The 26,304-nt window shown below is 36.3% G+C and overlaps 1 protein-coding gene across 1 annotated transcript in view; it reads right to left on the bottom strand.

Annotated features, from left to right (window-relative positions):
- Positions 1-26,304, bottom strand: part of Vegfc (vascular endothelial growth factor C) — a 94,671-nt gene that overhangs the window by 25,160 nt on the left and 43,207 nt on the right. The window contains exon 2 of the mRNA XM_031339815.1: positions 2,165-2,366. Within this exon, the coding sequence (XP_031195675.1) occupies positions 2,165-2,366 (202 nt within the window). The remainder of the gene's footprint in view (positions 1-2,164; positions 2,367-26,304) is intronic.

Raw genomic sequence — 26,304 nt, 5'->3', positions numbered from 1 at the left:
ATAAGAGATTAGAGAAACAATGGCTAGGATCCTAAACTTCCCTGCGAATGGGAATGTAATATATTCAGCAGAATAGCTTATGAGACATTCTTTTAGAATTATTTCTACAGGGAGGTAACACTGAAATTAGAATTAATTTAAGGATTTCAAAAAAAATCACAACTCTATCCTAACACAAATATTTGGTTCTCCTTGCTTAAAAAGTGGGGAGGGATTTAATATATGTATGTTTACAAAATATGCAGAGAACTATGTTCTTTGCCTGGTGTGTACAATTTTTGTGGTCTTGAAGTAAAAGTAAACAGCATGTTTTTTCTATTCTTTTTAAACTGACATGGAAATAACAAGAAAACTATAGTTTTGGCGTCAATTCTAAACTTGTTCTCGGGCAAGCCACCTAATAATTTTCAATAATGTAGTGACAGTAGCTAGGTGCAAGGTGAGGCCATTTTCCACCTCTTTACATTGGTAGCCTAAATTGACTCTTTGCAGGAAAAATCAAGTTACTCATCTCTTTCATGCTTTTTCCTAGACCTCCTATTCCTATAGGTTATATGTAGACTTACCTGAGACTCTCAACTTTGCACCATATTAAAAATGTTGCAATTTCTAAGTGTTATATTATAGTTTGTATCTCCAATATTATCTCTGAAATAACATTTTGAAGGACTATAAATTACAGGTCATTCCACCATGAATCCAGTTAATTTGTTTGGTTTTGCTTTAAATATACTTTGCAATATCAAATTATGTGTATGTGGGGGTGGGTGGGAGGGTTTGTGGTTCATATAGAGGTTAGAGGAAATACTTCGGGTCCTCTATCACTCTCTACCTTTATTGCCTGCGATAGGAATTTTTTTCAGTGAAGCAGAAACTCTCAGTAGACTAAGCTGGCTGACCAGCTAGCTCACAGGACTTTCCTTTTTTGTCGAATGCATGCTGGAGTTATAGGTATCCATAACTATGCATACCTTTACATGGGTGCCTGGGATTCAAACACACATCTTCATGCTAGCATAGAGAATTCTCTTACCTATTGAGGCAGCTTCCTGGTCTCAATATCAAACTTTAAAACACCAGAAAATTTAAAACTTAAATGGTCCACCAACTCATATTATGCCATTTTTCACATATGCTTTTTGTGAAACGCTATGGTAAATATTCATCTGCTCCAAAAAAAGACAACTCTGTCTGAGCCAGTTATATCTGATGAAATAGGACAGCGAGTAGCTTTTGAAAACTGATTTGGGTTAGTTAATTTTATTTCAGTATTTTCAAGTGTGTGTGTGTTGGGGGTGTTGTGTATACGTCACATGTACATGTGTGTCTATGAAGATAGTGCCTAAAATGTTAGGTATCTTATGCATACTATATAAATTTTCTAGCACATAAATGAAGTTATGGTTGAATTCAAACCAAAAAGAAAATATATGCATTTTCAGGTGCTCATTATCTTGAAATATAAACTGTTAAACCAGTGGTTTTCAACCTGTGGGTGGGTCACAACCCCTTTGGAGATAGAACAATTCTTTCACAGGGGTCACCTAAGACTATTGGAAAGCAGATATTTACATTATGATTCATAACAATATCAAAATTAGAGCTAAAAGATAGCAAGAAAACTAGTTTTATGGGTGGGGTGTTCATAATGAGGGAAACTTTCCTAAAGGATTGCAGCATTAGGAAAGCCTAGAACCACTGAATTACATTAACCTAAGAGACCAAGAACACAGTGTAGAAAGCTTATTTAAGTATTTTCAAATGTTTGCAATGGACTATTGTCTCAGTTACCAAGTGTGTGCTGATATAGATGTATCTTCTAGCTGTGGGTTTCAAGAAATCATTCAGCATCGTCACTGTTGAGTATACGATACTCTGTATGCCCACACTGGCATAGTCACTGTGAGTGTACAAGGCTCTGTATGCCCACACTGGAATAGTCAGTGATGAGTGTACAAAGCTCTGTTTGCCCATACCAGCATAGTCACTGTGAGTGTACAAGGCTCTGTATGCCCCCACTGGCAAAATCACTGTGAGTGTACAAGGCTCTGTATGCCCATACTGGAATAGTCAGTGATGAGTGTACAAGGCTTTGTTTGCCCACACTACCTTTGTCACTGGTGAGTGTACAAGGCTCAGATCACAGTAAGCAACCTGTACTTACTTTTCAGGATCTCTGTGTTATAATGTGCAGCAGCAAATTTTACAGTGTCCCCTGTCCTGGTGTTGAGGGTGGGTTGTTGCCAGCCACCTCTCCTCAGCTGGCACTTGTACATTTTCCAGTAGTCTGGGTACAGGACAGACATGAGCTCATCTACGCTGGACACAGACCGCAACTGCTCCTCCAGGTCTTTGCCTTCGAAAGCCTGTCAAAGACAATTGCAGGATTAATACTTGCCCAGACTAAGAGTTTAGGAAACAAACTGAAAACCTTTCTGGTTTGATGTGACAGACACTGTATCTGCTAATAAAAATATTATTAACAAAATCTTGACTGGCTTAAACTGTCATGGTAAAATTAAATTTACTTTAATATTTAAATGTCTCTGGAGCAGCACACATAAACTATTTGTTTATAAGACAAAAATTGTTAGATATAATTTTTAAAATGATTTTTTAAAATTATTTATTGAAGCCACAGCTCTATATCATACCGACAACTATGTTGACTTATAAACTTATTCACATACACACACACACACACACACACACACACACACACACACATATTTGTTTCATATAACATGAAAGTAAAATGACACAAATTTCCTCTAAAGTTGAGTATAAGCATCAATACAATATATGTAAAGCCTTTTAAAATACATACATATTAATTTTAATTAAAATATAATTGCATAATAGATTTTAAAGTTGGACTGCATGTGTAGTGTAGGGAAAAAGCACTTGCCTAGAATGCTCAAAGCTCTGGCTTTGACTCCTAACACTAATAAGAGAAAAAGGTAAAACTATGGACCAGTTACAGCAGCATGAAATAATCATTGAAATTGACCTTTAGAGGAGATTTTAACATCACTGAAAATAACACAATATAACTTCCCAATTTCTATACGTGGTATATTTGCTGGAGAAAAATCTCACATGTGACATAAAATTCAAGAATGAAAGGTTGTCAGATCTAGATTCATTACTGATGGAAAGAACCATTATGAAGGCAAAGGGGTTGAAGAAAGCTTGTTCTATGTGATGATGTGTGTGAATGTATCTTCTGAGAATTTCAAAACATGTACATGGGGGGCTGGAGAGATGGCTCAATGGTTAAGAGCACTGACTGATCTTCCAGAGGTCCTGAGTTCAAATCCCAGCAACCACAAGGTGGCTCACAACCATCTGTAATGGGATCTGATGCCCTCTTCTGGTGTGTCTGAAGACAGCTACAGTGTATTTATATACATAAAATAAATAAAAAAATCTTTAAAAAACATGTACATGTATATATATGATATATATGATTATATATGGTTATATATATGTATATATATATACATATGATAGCAAGAAGTAAGGAAAAATAATGTTTTGAGAATAACTACATATTTGTAGTTATTCAAGAAAAAGATTGTATTACAAGCTGCTGGGACTTTACACAGGTAGATAGTAAATTCACTTTAGAATTACACTTTACATAAGTGGTGATGTTCTATCATGTATGCATGCAAAGTCATTGTAAGTGTCTACATATATGAATATAAGCTAGTGTTATATAGAAAACACAGAACAGGTCAAACAAGTTGCAAAAAACAACAGTTATCTCAGAAAGTAATATGATGACAATACAACATAATGACAGCTGTATGACATAAGCATGGAATAGGTACACAGTTTGTACATTAACCCATCCAAATAACAGATGCATTCTTTTTGAACAAAATTTACATATGGGTAGATTTATTCAATGTTTACAGATAAAGCAAAACTAGTTATGTTCTACTAATTATAGATATAATTATGCTTTTATAAGCTTTGCATTTTAAGTTCCAAGTAATGTATATACATAACTTTTAATAATCAGAATAAAAGTTTCACAGTGACTATCTATAAGTACCTGGCAGGCTATTAGATTTTTATAATTTCAAAGAAGGAACCTTTCATATAGAATTAAAATTATAAGAATCACTGAAATGAGGAGAAATCCTTACTATCAACTAGAATAAAAGTAGAATTGGGCAGAGCAGCTCATTTCCTTTCCCCACTAGGTAGTCATTTTTGTATTGCGTTTGTATCAACGCTAGCCTTTGACAGAGAAAGATCCAGATGATCTCCATCTTAGAATGGAGATCCATATTATATTGGCTAATATTAAAATTCAACTCTTTGAGCCATCATTTTACTTTGTGAAATGCCAATACTGTCTTATTCTTGGAGGTTTTGTGATGACTTGCTGAAAACTTGATGTAAAAGCAGAATGTAACTGATGCAGGCAGCAAGGGAACTGTCCTTTGGTGACCTGTAGTTTAACAGGAACTTCTACATGGCTGTGATCACAGGGTGCGTGGTGCAGAGTGTCCTCCGATACGCTTCCTATATGTTCTAAGGAACTAGTGAGCCAGAAATTGAGCACTGTTGGTTAAGCAGTAGGGTGCTCACTTAGGATTTCAAGGACTAGTGACAGAGTGTACAGAAGACCTAAAAATTAAGATTACATTTGACCATCTCATGGTGGAACATGCAGTTCATACTCTCCTTTGGAAGATATGGAGAGGTCTCAGCAACTGAGCAAGTGTCACATGAAAATCCTTCAATAGGAAGAGCTACTCACCCGAAAGTCAAGTTTGTTAGCATACTCTCAAGTCCTTATGTCCGCTAAGGCTTACTAATACTGAGGTCATTTGCTTGAATATTCGTGGTTTTTGTTTTGAAAAAATTCTGTGCAGTTTTAAAAAGACAGTGTCTTACAATGCATAAGTTGAAATGAAGCTTCATACACTCTAAAACTGAATCTACTTTTGTATGTCAGTTAAGGTAGATGAAGTAGGTGATATTAGCAGTTGCCCTTGCATTGCTTTTTTGCAGCTTTTTATTAGCCAAGAATGACGGAAGAGCCACTGATGGAAACATAAGCTGAAACCAAGGTCAAAGATAAGCTGACAATGTGATAATCATGGGGCAACAGAGCAAGAACAAAATATGAAACAAAACAATAAAACAATCACCTCAGTGACAATGTTCGCAGTCACACGACAAGAAAGAGAACTCTCATCTGCACTCTGTGTTTCTTCTCAGTTATGAGAAGCCATAACATAAGCCAAGAGAGGCATAAACAATGTGGGCTCTCATCTGTGGGCCTCTGCTTTAAAGATAGCTTTGTTTTTCAGGATGAAGAGGATGCTTGTGTTCCTAGTGGTGGGTGGAAACAGTGGCCAAGAACGCCATTACATTCACAGGGTAATCTACAGAAATGTCTAGGGCAATGTTTTAACTGTTGCTGTTGGGAAACCCTGCAGGGGGCAGTAGAGGGCTTCATTAGGTGGGATATTTTGGCTTAATCAGATGGCATAATATACATGGCATGCATTACTCTCTTAAGAATACTCAAGAAGGTGGAAATTTTTATGATTTCACTCTGTAAGATTCTTTAAAACTTTGGAGCAAATCAGAGAGTGGGTTTCAATACTACTACCTGCTAGGATTAATGACTGCATTACTCTGTGTCAGGAACATGGTTTCTGTTTGCACATTAAGTATTTCTTCACAGTGTTCCCTTGGCTCATAACAGCAAAACATATTTATTTATATATAGTATTCCAAAGTAAATTTCAAAATTTTATGAACTATTTCCCTTTTATTGGTTATAATGTCAAAAGAAAGCTTTATGTCTTTGAAAAATGTACACTCAAATTCCTGGGAGTGGACTTTTGTTGGTAAAGCATTGATAAAGCAAGAACATGAGGACTTGAGTTTGCATCTATAGGACCGACATAATGCAGGGCAGGTATGGGGGCTGCCTGTAACTCCACCTCTGTACCCCTAGTACTTCAGAAACAGACAGGGGTTCAAGTAAGAGACCCCAGACAGACAGGGCAGACAGCATCAGGGTCAGTTCCTGTCTCTACACTCATGATCACCCATGTGTATGTGCAGCATGTGCACACATGTCAACATACACATGCAAAGACACACACACAGACACACACTACACATATAGGATTCTTCGAAAATCTCTCTTGAAATGAAGACACTTAATATGTTTTAAAACATTTATTTTTAGTAAAGTTTCTTTGATATGATAAAGAACATTAACTATAGATAATGCTAACATGATCTAGTACTGATTGTAATATTAATTATACCATTTTAAAATTTTATTTAATATGTAATACTCGATTAGAAAGGGGATAAGTCCTGATCACACAGTTTGAAGGGATTTTATAAACTGAACTTCTCTAACTCCACACAGGTAAGCATGGAGAACACGAAATGTTTCACACAAGGCTTCTTTATTCTATTTAATTATGTTGGTTCACTAAATGTAACTAACATCATTCTGGGTTGTTTTGAATTCACTTTTTACTTTGCCTTGAGTTTCCAATGGCAGAATGCTGTAGTGCATATGCATACTATTGAGTTTTCTTTCTCAATCTTAATTTGTAAAATTGAACCATATATGAAAGGTGCTGTTTTCCTACTCTGTAAACTCCTGCAATTTCTCTAGTCCATGTGTTTGGAGTACACATTTAGAGGGAATATAGTAAGAAAAGGAATTAAAGCCTCATAAGTTAAGCACATAATTAACTTCCCAGATAAGGCCAAAACGAACGGATCAATTCACACTTCTGAGGGGTGCGTAGGAATTCCCCTGCTCTGTGTCTTTGACAACAAATATTAGCTGTTTTTCTTTAAGTCCTTCTAATATGTATGTAATAATATGTCACTGTAGTTTTAATGTATTTGCCTATTTGTAGAAGCACCTGCAAACTAAAAGGTTTTTATTCATTTCTGTTAACTATCTTTCGTGCTGTTACTTGTGAGAATATAAATGTATTCTAGATGTGGGCTCTTTACATTGCGTGCCTTTGGATATATAAATCACAGATAAGTATTATATAACTATATTTTCACTCATTCAATAGTGGTATCTGATAAACAGATTTACACACACACATATGTGTGTGTATTTACATATAAATATACATATATGTATATATTAATGATATCTGAGGATTTTTGTTTTTGAAGGTTAGTGTTACTGCCATAGTCTTTTAAAGAAACATTTAACTCAAAGTCATAAAAATGCCATGCTACACTATTATCTAAAATTTTTATTAACTTTGGGACAACCATGAACCTGGAACTGTTTATTCAGTGTAGTGTGAGTTAGGTGACTTAGGTGTCAGAATCCTATTGTTTCATATCCAATTAAACCTACACCATTTTATTCAAAAGCCTGTCACTTTGACATAGGACTAAACAGACCCCCTGTTCATCTGTGTGTGTAACTATGTACCCTTAGGCTAGTACAAAACCTCAATGGTCTAATAATTAGTAAAGTGCTGTGCGGACCCCCTGTTCATCTACGTGTGTAATTATGTACCCTTAGGCTAGTACAAAACCTCAATGATCTAATAATTAGTAAAGTGCTATGCGGTTGTGCTGGAGACTGAACCCAGGGCCTTGCACATGGAGGGTAAGGAAGAGACCCATAGCAGAGCAATATCACCATCCCTTACAGCAGCGTTGTAATGAAGCTTGATGGGCCTTGCACATGAAGGGTAAGGAAGAGACCCATGGCAGAGCAATGTCATCATCCCTTACAGCAGCTTTGTAATGAAGCTTGATGGGCCTTGCACATGGAGGGTAAGGAAGAGACCCATGGCAGAGCAATGTCACCATCCCTTAAAACAGCTTTGTAATGAAGCTTGATGGTAAGCATACTATTTGGATTATACATATAATTGCCCTCATTTAACAATAGCATTGATATCCAAAACAATTGAAATTTTATTGCCATTTTCTTCTATTACAAACTTCAGTTACATTTAAAAAAAAAACAAATACAAAAACAAAAATAAAAACTACAAAAAAAAAACTTTAAGTGCTTTAGTGTATGAACAACCATGTCAAAAGACATACCCAGGGCTTTATAATGTTATGTGCTAAAGAGACTTGATGACAACAGTAAACATTAGGAACTGTGTTAAGAGAATTCACTCCTGTATAGCAAGATAAATTTCAAAGCCTTCTTCATCCTCAAGTTTTATTTATACCTAGTACTCTGTGAAATCTCACTTTTCCTAATCACAGATGTGCATGTTACTTAAATGCTCACATTGCATATGTAAAGGCACTTTTTAAATACGGTATCTGTCTAGAATCTGAATTTCCCAGCAGGCCATGTTTTAAGGAGGCACGCATGCACACCATAACACAATAATAAGAACATGCATCAGCACAGATAGATAAACTTGTATTTGAATCTTAGTTGCCATATTTACCGCGTGCATGATCTTTTGAGTTTATTTCTTCGAGTGAAATATCAGTGCTGCTGTAAAAGTTTAATGTGATCCTGTGAAATAAGATATGTAAGTAGCCAGATGCTTGGTTATGGTTTCCTGGTTTCTTTCAAGTTCTGTTCCATATTAATGATATTTCATGTGTTTCCTTTTATGGTTAAGCTTGAACTGAACTTATGCCAATATATTTCATATAGATCATTGATTTTATTTCTCGGATGCTTCCATCCACAAAGAAACATCCAGTTATTTGTTTTTGACTCTTTTCACTTGTGCCCTCTATGTAGAGGAGCTCGGAACATCTATCTTTCCCTGTGGCAAAGCACTTTTAGCCTTCCCACAAAAGGTACAATGTGCTCAAAATGATGACATTCTCTGAAGAAGCTCTAAGGCACATCATTACCCCACAAAGAGACTTCTTTGCTGGTAATCAGGGCACAATTAATCCTATGAGGATGGCAGGCAGGGAGAGGCAAAGGAGATGATTGCCTGTGAGGACTCAGACCAGAAGAACATATGCCCACTGCTGAAGAGCATTAAGGAACAGCTCGTAAGTCCCAAGGAGCCAGAACTGAAGTTCTGAATCCTTAGTGGTGTGAAAAAACAGTCACTTGACGCCCACATGTCAGTGAGGTGTGAGGATGTTGCTGAATCTTAAGAGCTTCCATTATCTTGCCCGCTGTCTCATAGCAGCCAAAAATCTGCTGGATACCAGAGAGACATTCTTAAACAACACACAATGCAGAGGATTCGAGGCATATGCATGTCTAAATGTATACTAGGGTATACATGGAATCAGTTCATTTACACAGACAGAAAGATTGTCTTCAAAGGCAAGCAAAAAAAAAAAAAATCACATAAGAAATGTCCAGAATGGAAGTGCCTGACAATGAGGGGAGGCACTGGAAGCTACCCCCGTGCTGCTATCCAGCCCTGCTATTGCTGGCTACTCTTTCGTTATTTTTGTGCAATTAAAGGTATCATCTATTTTCTCACTTTCTGTTTTCTTTTCTAAAGCATCCTGTACATCCTTAAGAACCTGGTGTAGAACTATCACCATTTACTTAATTCCATGTGTGTATATATGTTTATATGTAATGTAATATAATATACATATATTATATACATATATACATATATATTACTTTGTCTCTTGAGCTGACATTTTAGAAGCCCTAATACATTTTTAAGGTGCAGATAACAACAAAAATTATATTTCACAAAAAATATGTGTATGTTGAGACAGATCTTAGGAAGCTTTCATTTCCAGTACTTAAGACATCTTTGTAAAGAGCAGGGGTCTTATACACACAAACTAGGCAGCCACTACCTCTAATAGAGCATTTTAAATAAACAGCAGAAGAGAAAGGGTTATGAAGTTACCATTTTCTATTGAATGACTACAGTGTGCCAAGGAATGTTCTAGGCATGTTATTCCAGAACAAAATCTCTCCTTCAGTATAGTTCCTAAGCTACAAATCATGTATGTTTATTTTGAGAGCTAAGAATCTTAAGTAGGTTCCCGAATTTCTTCTTTCAAGGAACTTACAAATCTTAACACACACCTGTTTTGTCCACAGCAATTAATTCCAGACAAATTCTCTGTAGTTTATGTGCATGTGTCTAAAGGATTCCAGATTAGTTACTAAAGTGTCAGGGAGAGGAATTTGTTGCTATGAAACAATGTTGAGGAAAAACAAAGCTGAATTATTTAACCAGAAGTATTGCATCTAAAACCATAAAACTTCCAGTCTGCACTTCCACCAACTCATAAGCTGTTAAATTATATTCTATGATTAAAACCTACTTAAGAACTTATTTCAGAGAGAAAAACTATCAAATTTTAATTGTCTTCAAAAAAAAATCTATTTACTAGATCTGGAGAGACGGTGTGGTGGTTATTTCTGCTCTCCCAGAGGACCCAAGTTCAGGTCCAAGCCCCTTCACAGGGCAGTAACTGCTTGTAACTATAGCTCAAAGGGTTTGAATACTCTCTTCTAACTCAGCTGGCACCTATGCACACAGAGCGCGCGCGCGCACACACACACACCCACCCACCCACACACACACACACACACACAAGCAGATACAGAGAGAGACACACAGACACAAGAATAAATGAATGAACAAAAAAATCCACTAATTCATTCTCATATATGTTAGTACTACTTTGGTCCACAGTTATACTTTGCTTCTAGACAGTGGGGATGGGGGGATGGCATCCATCAGTAGGTGGTTAGAATATGCTGAAGCCATATACTTTTAAAGGAATCTGGAAAGAGAACTACTTTATATCTAATTCATCATTAAAGATTTACAAAGTTTCCCTGAGGTCAGTCCACTTAGTGAGCTCTGGGAAAAGCGCCTACTTTGGGGAAGCACACATCCTTCCTTATCACGCCAGGATTCCCTACATCCCTAACTGCTTACTTTAGGAGCGCCCCCAAGTCAATTACTCCATTACTCAACTGTCATGCTGCAGTGGGACAATGTCTTCCCATAGCACATTTCTTCATTTTATGCTTTGTGCAGTTTGACTTCACAGTACTGTCAGCAGATGTGTCTATGCAAACAATATTATTTGTACAGGAACGTGTAGGAGAGAGGCACTCTTCACTAAGAGAGGATGAAATTTTTCAAAACAGATATCCCCAGTAATAATGATTTGCTCTAAGCTTCTTCATCCTTACACACGAGGATCTAGGTAAATGAACATGGTGTTAAAGCCCCGGGTGACTTCACACAGATATGGCTGTAACGTGAAGGAAGGGGCTGTATCAAAGTCCCACTGCATAAAAGAAGAAAACTTATGCTAATGAAATTTGCAACCAGTACTCAGGACTGAAAACTTGGATTTTAGCTTAAGAATCGTCCTAGGCTACATTTTATTTCTGGCTTAAAATGTGCCCCATGAAGGTCAAATTTAGAATTAAGTATTTACATTCTCCAATGCACAAGGCCAATAAATAGAACTTGTGTTTAAAGTTTCACTGGAGGAAATGCTCTATTTAGCTGAAGCGACAAATTACAAAGATTGGACTCCCTTTATTCCTGTCTGCTATTAGCTTCCTGACCTAAGATAAAACCAAAGCAGTGCAGACCTCAGTTCTTCTGATTTAGCTGGTAAAATTCCATACCGCACATTAGCTAATATCTACCAGGTGCAGTTCTGTGTGGCAAGTGTATTTACCAAACTGGATTTCACTTTAAGCAACTGAACTGAATATAGTCTGGATTGATTCTTCTTATGCATAAGACTATATTCCTAAGATAGTTTGACTTGAGAGTGAGGAGAAAGAAGGGGAGGAGGAGGTGGAGGAGGGGGTTGAGGGAGAGGAGGAGGAGGGAGAAAGAAACCAGCTTATCTGTCCAGGAGAAAAGCAAGTCAATCATACTTGGTACAGATATTCATATTTATTAATACAAATCTTATTTATTGGATACTTAGGTGAAAGGAACTCCTTATGACTCTGAAGCTCCTACGTTTTCTAACATAACTCATACAGAAGGGAACCCAGAGCATGTGCATTAAGTACAATGAGTACAAAATTAATATGTCACTACTTCCATCTGGTTTTACTTGTTCTGAAACTGTGTTTTAATATTTTTTCAATATGTGTATATCAAATGGTTTAATAACCTCTCCTATAACTAGCCCATGCTGGCAATGACGGGGCCATTGAGCCCTGGCAAATTGGCCTCATCACAAAATCTTCTCGTCATTTCCTTGAGAAATCTAAATGTCATGGTTTGGATGTTTAATGCCCCCTACCTGACCCTGTGAAGGTACTGGGCTCCAGGAAGACAACCCCAAGAGGTATTAGAACATCTAAAGGGTGGAGTTCAGTGGGAGGTTCTTCAGGTTCCTGAGGACATGCAGCTGGAGCAGACTCTGTGACCTTGACCACTCCTTGCTCTGTTTTCCTCCAGGGTCACTATGATTTTGCTTTTGCTTCACTAAACACTCCTGTCATGATAAACACCTGTTCATAGACTGTAATCATCATAACTGTTAGCCCAAAATAAACCTTTTCCTTTTGAAATAAATTATCCCAATTATTTCGATGCAGTCATGAAAATCAAGCTAATGCAGTTTTTTCCCCTACTAAGTCAGTTTAGAGAAAAACCTTATCTCCTTTGATATGTGACCACAGTGGGTATTTGATCAAATCTCCTATTTTTCCAGCATCCCCTGGATCATATCTGATCACCTTGGCTGACTTTCATCAAGAATCCCATTTCCCAATCTTTCTTCCTCCTTTGAAGAAAACTAATCAAATGCTTTTCATTCTCCCCAAAGCTATTAACTCCACAGATGTGCGTATCACTTCTGTCCCTGCTTAAGCAATACATAACTGTTCTTGTTCTTGAGAGTTCTACAGACTTGCTGTTCTCACGAATTAAAAAAAAAAAAAACACAAAAATAAACGCAAGCATAAGAGAAAATATCAAGGAGATAAAAAGGGCTCTTTAAGTCAATACCCTCAGTCTCCTCTTAGAGCTTAATGCTTTGAAAGGACTCTAGTGCTCTTCCTTGCCAGCCTACAGTCAAGCATCACATCTGGGTTCTGCTCCCCAACAGTCTACTGGCACTATCCCATAGGTCGCTGTGCTGTTTTTCTATTAAAGCCATGTGTATGTGTGTGTGCCTTCTTGAGACCATATTTTTTTGCTGTTTCCATCAGCTTCTATTATTATCCATGACCTTTGCTTACTTCCCCTATGCATAATCTCTCCAATTCGAGTACTAAAGGTTGAGAACCTGCCTCCAATCACCTTACTTCTCTTTCTTAGTAACTTCATCTACTCTTGATCCTCTCCAAATCATCTCTGTCTGAAAACAGAAATGCGTGGTTCAGACCAAACTTTTCTCATTAGTCTTCTCAAGACACCACTACTAGCACCTAACTTGGATTTCCCCAGTTTCCCTTTGAAATCTCTTTCTCGTAGTGTATAGGACTTACTAACCTGTATCTAATTCAAAAACCTGAGACCGACACTTACTAGTTCACTCTTGCTCCAAAACGAAATCTAACAGCAAGCATTAAGCATTTTATTATTAAACTATAGCCATGCCATCCCTGTTTGCTATGAAATCCTTGGTCAGCACAGCCATCACTTCTGGCTGATTCACAGTACCACCCTCAAGATTTGTCTTTCTGCTTGCTTTCTTAATCCACGCAACTGAATCCCTACACAACAATCAGAGGGGTTCTTACTTAATGCTCACTTAATGAAGTCATTCACCCAGCTGATGTGCTTAAGTAGCTCACCATTATACTTAGATAAAGTCCACCTACCAACTGGAAGTCCTTGGATAGTCTGGCTTCTGTTGATGCCTCAGTTTTTCTAAACTGCATCTACCACCCTTCAAACCTCAAGTTAGACCAGCAATTCTCAACCTGTGTGTTGCAAACCTTTTGGTAACCCTGAGAAGCTCACGTATTTACATTATAATCCATAACAGTAGCAAAATCACAGTTATTAAGTTGCAATGAAATAGTTTTATGGTCAGGGGTCACCACAACATGAGGAACTGTATTAAAGGGGCATAGCATTAGGAAGGTTGAGATCCACTGCTTTACAATTTTAGTGTCTTATAACCTTTAAGCCTATTTTAAGTAAAACGACCTTGGCAAAACCGCTCTCTTTTCACGTAATTCTATTCTTGTAGCACTACACATGGCTAGTGCCTTCTCTTCATTAAAGGATCAACTTAAATGCCACATTATCACTACAGACTTTCATCTGCTGTAAGTCCATATCCCAAGCCACACTGTCTATCTTAACTCCTGTTATTTCTTTCCTAGCATCCACCTCCATGGCACGTGAAAGCAGCCCCACTTATTCTCAGCCTTATTTGTTCTGTTACTCCCCTCCACACTTGCTTTGTTGCTTCTAAGCATCCCTTCTTTGCAGCACACCCACAGTACAACAGGGGGCGCATAAGCAGCTCCTTTTTGGTTTTTCATATCATAAAAGATCACCACTGATAACCTTCACAAAAACTTATAAAAGCAGCTAAAGGTAACTGAATTCAAATTTCATTAAAGTTTTCAAAAAATAACTGCTTTATAATGATATTTAGGAGGTTTCTCCTCTTTAGTCTGAACCATGAAAGATGAAAATAAGACATTTTCCTTTTAGATGAAAGTTTGAAAGAATATTTGTATCCTAGCCAAGCTTTTTATCATCTTAATACTGTAACTCTCCAACTACGCTAAGCCAATGGAAAGATAATAAAAACAAAAACTTTATGACTTTTTTAAGCTGATTTTTTTCTTTGCTTTCAAATTCAACTAAAGTGTGACATGAATAGTAGACTGTCAGAAGAAGTGTTACAAGGGCCATTTAATAAAATGCAAGAAATATTGATTTCATCTTTTCCCCAAAAGCGTGAAATCATGAGGAATCACCTATTGTGCACTAGTGTCGACAATACAGTCCTACTAATTGTCATTTCTGCGGGTTCAAGCCTTGTATTGGCTAACTACTACCACTACTAGCACTGACTATGACTACTAAACAGCTACCATTAACAATAACCCCTAAATACTATCATTGACTACCACCACTGACTACTACCCCTAAAGACTACTACTGACTACTACCCTTAACTACTGCCCTTAAATACTACTACTGACTTATACAGCTAACCTCACTTCACAAGCTTAGTATAATGGAAAATAAAATAAAAAGCATGTAAGGATAAAGGTGGTTGAAAAAGTCTTAGTATGGAAATCTACCAAAGTAGGTCTGTGCAAAGAGCTCCATGGTATGAACACTTGCTCTGCAAGCATGAGGGAATGTGGAGCTGATTCTGATCCCTAGGATCCCATCAAGAAATAAAAATTAAAAAGCACGGTAAAGTTGTGTGTGCATACAACCCCAGCTCTGATAGGTTATAAATAAGCAAATCTTTAAAGACCCCTTTAGCCAGCCAACCAAGTTCAAACTGTGAGCTAGTACAGTATGAGATCTTGTGTCAAGGCAGGGAACAGTAGAAAAAGTAGAAAAAGGCAACTAAAGTGTTGGTCTTTACATTTGCATGCGCAGGCATAGAGAATAGCACAGTCATATGTATGTAGCATATACCAACACATTGGTATTAAATTAAAAATATAAACCAAAAGGTAGATTGAGGGGTGGGAGCTTTGAACTCAGTATTAGAACAGAGTAATTTGTATAGCTTTTGCCTTTTGAAGGTATAATACCAATGATATAACTCTAATGTGTAGACTCTTCTGCAAGTCTTACAAAAGTATTTGCAGTCATAGGCCTTGACAAAGACAACACAATGTCATGTAACATCTTCAAAACTTATCATCTTTCTCTGTGACTTTGTCATTGTCTTAAATATATTTGCTGCACTAAGAGGTAAGACTGGGTGAATTACAAGAGAGAAATAAGAGACTTGTGAGCATTCAGTTTATATTTCCACCATCAATGTAAAATTTTGGGAAGAGTGACCTGTGCTTATAATTTCCAGCTTGTGAGGGAACGGGATCAGTAGGTGGAAACAGAAAGTCCCTCGGGCTTTCTGGACAACCAAACTTTGGTAATTTGATGAATGCCTACCTCAGAAGCAGGCATTGTTTCAAATCTAAATAAAAATTAGTTTGAGAATGAGATCCTGTGTCAAGGCAGTAAGATGAGATGCTTAGGCATTCATCTTCCCTACAAATGACCGCACACACATGCATATACATCAAAGTACATATGCAGATGCCCACACACACATACACACACACACACACACACACGCACACACACACACACACACACACACACAGATACACATGCATACGTACAGCATGCACATGAAGCAAAATGTATGAATAAACAATTATAAGTGGAAAATAAATCTTTCATTGTCTAATAAAATACGGTCGGTTGAATGCAAATTTACAGCTTGGCTTCATTCAAAAACCTATTAAAAGGATTATGTAATAATCACAGAGATAAAAAGAAATGAAGTCATGATAAATGTAAGAGAGTCTAACTTTTTAAGATGAAAATCAATAATAGGCTTAGCCGAGGAAAGAAAACTGAATATATGCTCTTGATGATGAGAACGTACACAAGAAGCACGAGTTTCAAAACAGCGTATTCACAGTTCTAGTTATGCACCAACAGCTATGCAGAAATGGAAGTAATGAGACAGACAATAAATGGGTAGATTGATTAAAATTTAATTAAAGATCAAGATTGCTTTCATATCTCCCAGCTACTATCCTCATCGCATCAAGCAAATCCATACTTTTCAAAATCCTACAGGGAACCAAGACACTCATTCTGTAGAGCAACTTCAGATCCTGCTTACATGCATGAGTTAAAACTATACTACTTATAGCATCATATGTAATTTCATCTTTGTGACTTTGGGCTCTACAAACCTTTGATATGACAACAAAAGCAAAACTTTGGAAGTAGAAATGTTGGATTAACATAGCAGTTTTGTTCTTCAATAAAAAGCACTGAAAAAAATTAAAGATCAATAGAATAGTTGATATAGACAAATGCTTCCAAGCTAGAGGATCCAGGTTAAATAAAAGACCCACGTGACAGAAAGGCAAAACTTCCATTTTTACGTAGTAGCTGGGGCATGAATAGAACTGTAGGTACACAGTTTTGAATCTCATGCTTCAGTGGTCATTCTCAACAATTGGCACATCAACTCAGTTTTCTCTCCTTAGGTAAACCTATTGATTTTCATCTTAAAAAAGTGGTCCACAAATTATCCTCTCGTTAAAACAACTGAGTCCCCTGCTTTTCACATTCATTTAAATATGTGTGTGGGGTACACATACAGAGAGATGGATAGATAGATAGATAGATAGATAGATAGATAGATAGATAGAGAAATGTACTAAAAACCTAAAAAGAACTAAAAGTGTAAATGAAACAAATATGCACTGTATTTTTGATAAAGAATGTGTATGTGGAATGTACGAATTTTTCCAAATAAGCTTGTTTAAAAGATAGAATACTTGAACATATGTTTGGCCAACATTATATTTAAATACTTGATTTTTATGTTTTAAAAAGTGACAAACGTAAAATTCTAAAAATATATAAAAGTGTCTGCAAAGAAAACGTTTGGGATATGTGTGCTTGCGATTATGTATTGCCTGCTCATTATATTATATTCTGATCCCAGTTGAGCATCTCACTTATAAAATGTCTGGAGAAATGGATACCTAATATTGAGGCATATACTTTTATAATAATAATACTAATAAAATGATTAAATATTGAGATAACTTTATGACTTTTAACTAGGCCAAAATACAACAAATATACTTTGAAATATAAAACCATTCGTTTTATTTATATTTACTTTAAATGATTAGAAAATCAAGTAATCTGATTGTTTTTAAAAGTCATCTGCACCTGGAATCATTTCTTGCTTTGAAGGAGAAAAGTTACCTTTTTAAGGCATTTCTTTTACTTTTAAACTATTTATTTACTTGACTATTCATTTACTTGGTTAGCTTTGCTGTTTTTAACCTTCTTGCATTTTACAGTATCCATTGTATTTTAAACATTTTATTTTCGTTCTCTTTTGGCTGTCATTTCTTTCTTTTCTTCATGTTCTTCTTTTTGTCACTTTGTTAAGTATATATTTTGAGTAGACCCTGCTGATTCTTGGAATCTGCTTATTTTCAATCTGTTGAGAAGTTTTCCCTTGCTGAATGTGGTATTTGTTTCTCATGACACTTTTTCTGTATCAGTTACTAAGCCCTAAAGTTATCTAAACATGCTTTTATACACTATTATTATTTATCTAAACTAAGTTTTTACCATACATACTTAAAGTCAGTTAATCACATGGCTAGTAATTGTTAAATATGATTCTTCCTCCATCATTCTTGTCCACATTTTTAAAAATATTTTTTTATTAATTTTATTTTTTAACAGTGCAGTCATTACCCCCTCCTGGTCCATCCTCCCACAGTTCCTCATCTCATTTCCCTTCCTTGTCTCCAAGAGGATGTCCCCAACCCACCCCAATCAGACCTCCCCACTCCCTGGGTCCTCAAGTCTCTTGAAGGTTAGTTGCATCTTCTCTCACTGAGGCCAGACCAGGCAGTCCTCTGTGTATATGGGTTGGGGGCCTTTGACCAGATGCTGTATGCTGCCTGGTTAGTGGGTCAGTGTCCAAGAGATTTCAAAGGTTAGTTGAGACTGTTGGTCTTCCTATGGGGTTACCCTCTTCCTCAGCTTCTTCCAGCCTTTCCCTAATTCAACTACAGGGATCATTTTAACATTAAAAAGAGGATCCCTGTTTCATATTTCAACAGAATGTTTGTTTGTATTGAGTGCTTTTTAAAAAACAATTTAATATTGTTTTATTTTAGATACTTACAAAGAACAATGAATAAAATGTACCAGTATTGAGCAATTTTTTATTTTGAACAGGAAAAAATAATTTCCATGTTTTGAATGTTGATCATTTAGCTGTTCTACCATTTATCCACAAATACAAAAAACAAATAAAGTAGAAAGAAAAGAAAATAGAAAAAAGGGGGATGTAAATTAGCATAAGCTATACAACTTTTTTTTTATTTCAGCACTTGTATTTTTGGACAGAGGCTTTTGGAAGAACTTTGCCCAGAAATCCAATTCCTTTTTATATTTCTTTCTTTGGGATTATAGAAAGAATCAGTTTGGAAAGGCAATTATGAAACCTGAGGTTAATAGTTTGCAAACACAGGCTTCTGAACAGATCTCCTTTTGCAGGTCAAAATTTGCAGTAGGTTCAAGAGCCTTAGTATTTGACATTCATGTTCACAGAGATTGCACCAAGCAGCATCACAAACACTACTATAAATATATGCCTGTAATTTTAGTGTTTTCACATTCACCATTTGAAAGGATTATGAAATTGTTTTTGGTATAGGATGGAAAAATATTTAAGGCAGATCTCATTCAATTGCCACATATAGAGAGCCCTTTATAAAATCTACAACACCAAAGGCTTTGGAAACTCATCCACCTTAACTGAAATGAAGGTACCAATTGACTAAAATAGAGTTTTATAGCCATTATTTACTGCTAAAGAGAAAATATCTTTTGTTTGTAGAGATATATACATTAATCTTTATTAGTAGAAAATTCTTTAGAGTTACTAAGTCTAAATGGATTTTATTGAGTAAGGAGAGCAATACCGGAGCAAACAAGAACTATACCTAACACAAGAGTAAAACTTACATGGTTGCCTGGTTTGGGACAATAACTTTGAGTTTCTCTGCTTTGAGTTTTTAAAGTTCATCTGAAAATTGAACATACTTTGATAATGGTGTCACCATATTTTACACAAATACCTACAGCTCAGTTTAAAGTGTTGGGTATTTTTTTGGGGGGGGGGTGTTTACAACTTCAAATCATACTTATTCTGTGCATCCAAACATAAGCAAAAAGAATAACCTTTAGAGATAGCTATTGTTTGTTGGCCATTTAGATAACATCAAATGTTGAACTGGCCTGAGCACTTAACTCATCCATTTTACTGAAAGCTGTGGACATTGAGTAAGTTATTTTGTTTCTTTGTGCCTCAATGACTTCTGTTCTAAGGAGACTGTAATACAAGAGTCTTCCACATGAATCCATATAATGATTAAAAGAGAAGTCTTGGTAGAATTCAGTATAATGCTTGGAGCACATAATAAACTCGCAGCAATTATTAAATAAGTTTTCTTATATGCCTGGCAAGAACTTTAAAATTTAAATGTATATACATATAAGGAATGAAAGACTTGCATATAATTATTCACTTCAATGGAAATGTTTATTCTACTTATTTTAAATGTCACTTTTAAAAAAATTACTGTTATAATCACTTAGATGCTTTTTATGTTCCTAAATATGTTCACCAAATAACAAAAATACAGAGACAAACAAAACCATAAAATAAATATTTATCAATGAGTTACTTATATAGAAAAGCATATCTGATTTCATGTTTAAGGATGACATTTAAAATACTAATCTTCTGGTTCCACAATTTTAAAATTTTTAAATGAAATATCTAATGTATCAGTGTTTATGAATTTTAAATGGTTATGCAAAATCAGTACTGTTCACAAGATTTGCAGTAGCAATAATTTATGAGACCACCTACTTTGTCACATTAAGTAGTAAACATTCAAAACTCAAATGTAAACCAACATTGAAAAAGAAATGTAAACTACTATGAAAATTAGTTAACTGATACAGCAAACTTTATAAAATAAGCTTGTTCAAAAGTATCCTTTGAAATGTTTTATAATTATTCATTTCACATAAAAAGTTATATTTAAAATACAATTTAAGTATTAATACAAAATTTATTTAAAACTTTCAAAATTCTTTCTACATATCCACACAGAAAATGAGTCTGAATTGGCTTGCCCTAAATTGGTAATAATGCCCTACAGGATACCACAGATTAATAAACAAAAAATCCCAGTGCTGGAAATGGGCTACTGCTACTCGAGTTATTGACATCTAAGGTCCTACCAATCCCCAAATGTTGCAGATTCTTGTTATTGTTCTCCTTTACAACACAGAGCTTGATAGGGATCCCTAGTGCTGAAGACACCACATACTTGAGTCATAGAACATGGACAAATCAAGTTGTTGATGACCTGCAAGCTTCATCCCTACTGGCTAGCTTTCAAAGTGCTGGAAGATGCTATGCACACTAAGAGAAGGGAAAAGTCACCATCCTAGTATCAAGCTGTGAACTCTGAGAGCTGCAATAAAGGCAGGCTTGGCCAGAAATGTCCACTGATCCAATAATGACATGAATGTCATGAGGGAAACAAGCTACATCCTGATTATACTTAAAGTCCACTTTACAAAATGGAACCCATGCCTGGTACCATTTGGGGAGCTGACAACCTATAGCTAAAGAGATCATCAGCCCTATGAGAGAACTTCATACCATCACTCTGCTAAGAGGACATAATATTATACCCACTCCTAATGACTTCTATGTATACCCATCCATACCTCATACCTACATCTTTCTACCTCATCAGAGAGGCTTCCTGTTTCAGTAGAAGGCATTTGAACACAGAGACCCATGACTTATCAAGGTGCAGAAAAAAAATTAGACTATGGAGTAATCAGCCCTCAAAATGAGACATCCATACTACATCTCTTCTACCTAAGACTCAGGAATCATTGTAGAAGCAGAAGTAGGTAAAAAACCAAGAGCAACAGTAAAAAAAAAAAAATGAACAAACAAATGAAATACTATAAAAGCTACAGGTAACTGACTACAAGGAAATATTGTTTTGTTTTGTTTTGTTTTCTGAAACAACAGGGCAGCTGCACACTCAAGGAAAGTGTGATATCAAACACAAGACCTGTGCAAGCACAAGCCAAATAAAATCCCAGCATTGAAAGAGAAGACAGTCGTGAAGTCCTTCTCCTAGCTGGTGAGATACTGGTGATGGAGAGCTGTTGGGAAACAGTTAGTTTTCTTTAGGGGTGTGGTATAGAGAACAGACTTCAGGGGATGGGCACTCACTAGAGTAGACAGCCAGGACTAATTGGACTGGATGGGGTTTTGAAAACATGAAGACAAAGCAGGGTGGTTATGAAATGGAGGGTGGATCTGTGAGGTGTTAAGGATATGAGTAGATACAATCAAACCACAATGTATAAAATTCTCAGAGAATTCAGAAAACCATATCTCTATATAAAGAATCAAATACTAGGCTTTAAGAAGCAAAATTTTGGAATAAATAAACAGACTGAAACAGCAATAAGTATTTACAGAGTAACTCAAACAAGAGTTAACAATAAACTACATCTTGTCATCAGGAATCTTTTGAAATCTTTATAGCAATGCAATGATCAGTTGATGCTTTTTGTAGGTGAATCTACTATGAGGTTATACTTTGAAGTTCTGGAAGTATTCAATGAACAAGTAGTTTATGTCAAAGTCTGTACAGAGTCTGCTCTGGGTCAAAATTCAAGCAAGTAACTAAGCTAAAAGTGCCACGAGGTTAATGTGTGTCCTACAGGCTGAGCATAAGACTCTGAGTCTCATCTCCAGAAATCTAAAAACAAACATAGATAGATAGATAGATAGATAGATAGGTAGGTAGGTAGGTAGGTAGGTAGGTAGGTAGGTAGATAGATAGATAGATAGATAGATAGATAGATAGATAGATAGATAGATAGATAGATAGATAGGGAGAGAGAGATAGACAGATAGATGATAGATAATAGATAGATGATAGAAGAAAAAAGGAAAGAAAGAAAGCACAATGCCACCCATAATGTCACAATATAAAACAAATCACAGACCATTTAAGTGGTGACTCTGCAGGCTCCATATGTTTCTGGCACTCTGTCCTTTTTTTTCCAGCTTGCTACAGCAAGACTAGTTTCCCAAGAAGCCAGCCTCAAGCTCACTTCACATAGAGTCGGAAAGCAAAATGTATCCTCTTGATTCTGCACTGGGTTGTTCAGGAGTTTTGTCACAGAAGCCTTAAGTCAGTTTGGGAACATGCCCAAAGCATAAGTTTAAGATTGTTTCAGAATGTTGGAAAAAGAAAAGAAAAAGAAAAACTCCTAATGGATAAAAACATGCCTTGCCTAATAAAACAAATAATTATTCTTTAGATTTATAAATGGAGAACTTTAGGAATAACATAAAGAACCACGACAAAGTAAAAACTATCTAGGCATAGGTAAATCCTCTTCATCATGAGTTCAGATATTTATCTTCATTGCATACTGAGCAGTTCTTTTTGTGTGGCTGGATCTGAATTGACACTCATTGGTTGAAAGGAGTAACTCATCAATCAAGGGGGAATAACAACTATGCAACAAATGCTTGCTGCATTTCTGATTAAAGTTATTAATTGGTGAGGCAGAAAAGAATTGTTTAAAACTAAAGAATTAAAAAGGAAAAACTAATAATGAAAAAGGGACACCAAGCTAAATCATCCCTTACATTCTAAATTTGCAATGCCATCATCCAATGTCTTCTCTATAGTCTTTCTGTCCTCTCCGTCAGCTGAATGCCCATACTTGTTTTCTGTCTAAGAACTCTGGTTTCCTGCTTGCCTTTTCCCTAAACCACTGTTTTCTAGTAGCATTATATAACATATGGAGAGCTGTGTTCAATTGACTTTAAAGCCTACTATTGTAGCAAGGAAAAAAAAAAACCGCTTGCACTAATGCTGAATGATTTAATTGTTAGAATAATGACTTAGCTTATGTAAATCACTTCAGTGCCCAAGGCAGAGGCATCTGGGTAATCAGCAGTGATGCAGATTGTATTGGGAGATTGTACAGGCACATTAAAGCTGGAGAAATCTGGGCTGGAGGGTCCACTTTGGGGCTTGATTTATCTGCTGTGTTTATCTGGAGTACTAAAGCCATTGGGAAACTGCCAGCGGCTACTGAAATATCCTGTGAATGTGATACCTCAGACCCTTGGCTCCTAATTTAAAGCTAATAGAGTACATGGTGTTCTATACAGTCTACGATACATTATGTTGTGGCTAATAAAAAAACAAAAAGATAAAGTGTGACCTTCGCCTGATGCTCTAATGTTTTGCCTGATGTTTTGAGTGTGGCTGAATGGATTGTTCATTAGTAAGAAAACAATCTAAAACCAAGATCTACCTAAAAGAAGGAAAAGCAAACGATAACTACTCATGCTTTGGAGTGTCTTGGCTTTTACTTTTCCACTTCTTTCTTTTCCGCTTCTTTCTAAATGGTACCCATGTGTATAACTTATGAGGAATACAAAGAGTATGAAATTACATTAAACTTAGTTCAAATGCTAATTATTTGATCCTTCCTAAATTAACCTTCAAATAGTTATTAATAATCATTTTAAAGCTCAGCATTATCATGTTTAAATGTGCTTCATCACAAAAAAAAAATTCTTTTGGGCCATTCTGACAACTGAAACACGTGGGACCCAGAATGGCAAAGCACTACCATCTCCCATTTCCTTAGGAATAATCTGTAAATTGCAAAATTATGAACATCAACTCTCTTCCGACTCAGTTCAAATCTTTTTAAGATCTGCCGAAGTGATATATGAAAGGCCAAATATTAAGTTTATATCAAGAAATAATTACTTGGCTATGACTGAGCCAGGTTCTGAAGACAACAGGTGTACAACATCTCTCAATTTGAGACAGGGGCACTCTGAACTACCATAACAGCAACTGAGGTGAATCAGGCTCAAAAGCGGGGCTCAGGGAATGCTGGCTTAATGGAACAGGAAGAGTGAGACACAGATATACTCAACCAAAGAGGAGCGGCCCAGGAAAGCTAGGAGCATGACAAGATGGAAGGAAACATCCAAAAGCGGGCAGGGCAGCTCTGCTGAGCACCACGGGTGATTTTTTTTAAAGTGAATTATCTTATTTATTTCCATTCCAGATGTTGTCCCTCTTCTTCTGGCTACTCCATCATGTTCTTTTCCTGGGGATGCCGTTCTCCTCACCGTGACGAGCACAGAGCAAAAACTTAAAGATTGTTTTCACAGTATCTTTTTCATGTTGATAATGTAGAGCAGTCAAAATATGTGAGACAAGAAAATCTCTCATAAAGTATGTGGCTGCAAGGTAATAAGAATTGATATCCAATAAATGTTGTAGAATAGAATCATAAATTATGGCTAACTAATTAAAAGTCTTGTAATGACAAGAGATTTAAGATAGGATACTTCATGTACAATTATGTCACTGTTATATATAAATTATATATAGGGGTTGGGGATTTAGCTCAGTGGTAGAGCGCTTGCCTAGCAAGTGCAAGGCCCTGGGTTTGGTCCTCAGCTCTTGAAAAAAAAAATGTATATAGCATCTAAAAACTTAAGTTTTATAATATTCATAAAAACAAAATCTATTTTAATTACATACATATGTAAAAGGTATGTGCATTATATTATATATAATAATGCTTTTATAAATAGATACCCATGAACATATCTGCTACATATATATATACACACACATATATATATATGTATATATATATATATATATATATGTATATATATATATATATATATATAGAGAGAGAGAGAGAGAGAGAGAGAGTAAATAACTGGCTGGCTTAAATCTCTCCAGTGACAATCAAAGCTGTTTGCCTATTTTATGCATATGAATGATGGATATATAAAGGCATTTAATGTACATATGCTATTTATTGATTTTAAAACATTTCTTCTACAACCTAAAGAAATACAAAATACTCAAAGGAGGAAATACGGAGATAAAATGTGGAGCAGAGACTGAAGAAAAGGCCATCCAGAGACTGCCCCACTTGGGGATTCATCCCATATACAGTCACCAAATGCAGACACTATTGTGGATGCCAAGAAGTGCATGTTGACAGGAACCTGATATGGCTGTCTCCTGAGAGGCTCTGATAGAGCCTGACAAATACAGCAGTGGATGCTTGCAGCCAACCATTGGACTGAGCACAGGGTCCTCAATGGAGGAGTTAAAGAAAAGACTGGAGGAGCTGAAGGAGTTTGCAACCCCACAGGAAGAACAACAATATGGACCACCAGATCACCAAGAGCTCCCAGGGACTAAATCACCAACCAAAGAGTATACACAGAGGAACCCATGGCTCCAGTTGCATATATAGCAAAAGATGGCCTTGTTGGGCATCAATGGGAGAAGAGGTCCTTTGTCTTGTGAAGTCTCAATGCCTCAGTGTAGGGAATGTGAGGGCAGGGAGGCAGGAGTGGGTCAGTGGGTGGGAAAATACCCTCCTAGAGCAGGGGAAAGAGGGATGGGATTGGGAGTTTACAGGGAGGTGGGGTGTACCAGGAAAAGGGATAACATTTGAAATGTAAATA

This window comes from Mastomys coucha, unplaced genomic scaffold, assembly GCF_008632895.1.
Source record: "Mastomys coucha isolate ucsf_1 unplaced genomic scaffold, UCSF_Mcou_1 pScaffold22, whole genome shotgun sequence".
Lineage (NCBI taxonomy): Eukaryota > Metazoa > Chordata > Mammalia > Rodentia > Muridae > Mastomys > Mastomys coucha.
The sequence above is the reverse complement of the archived record's forward strand: the minus strand, read 5'-3'. Positions and strand labels throughout refer to the sequence as shown.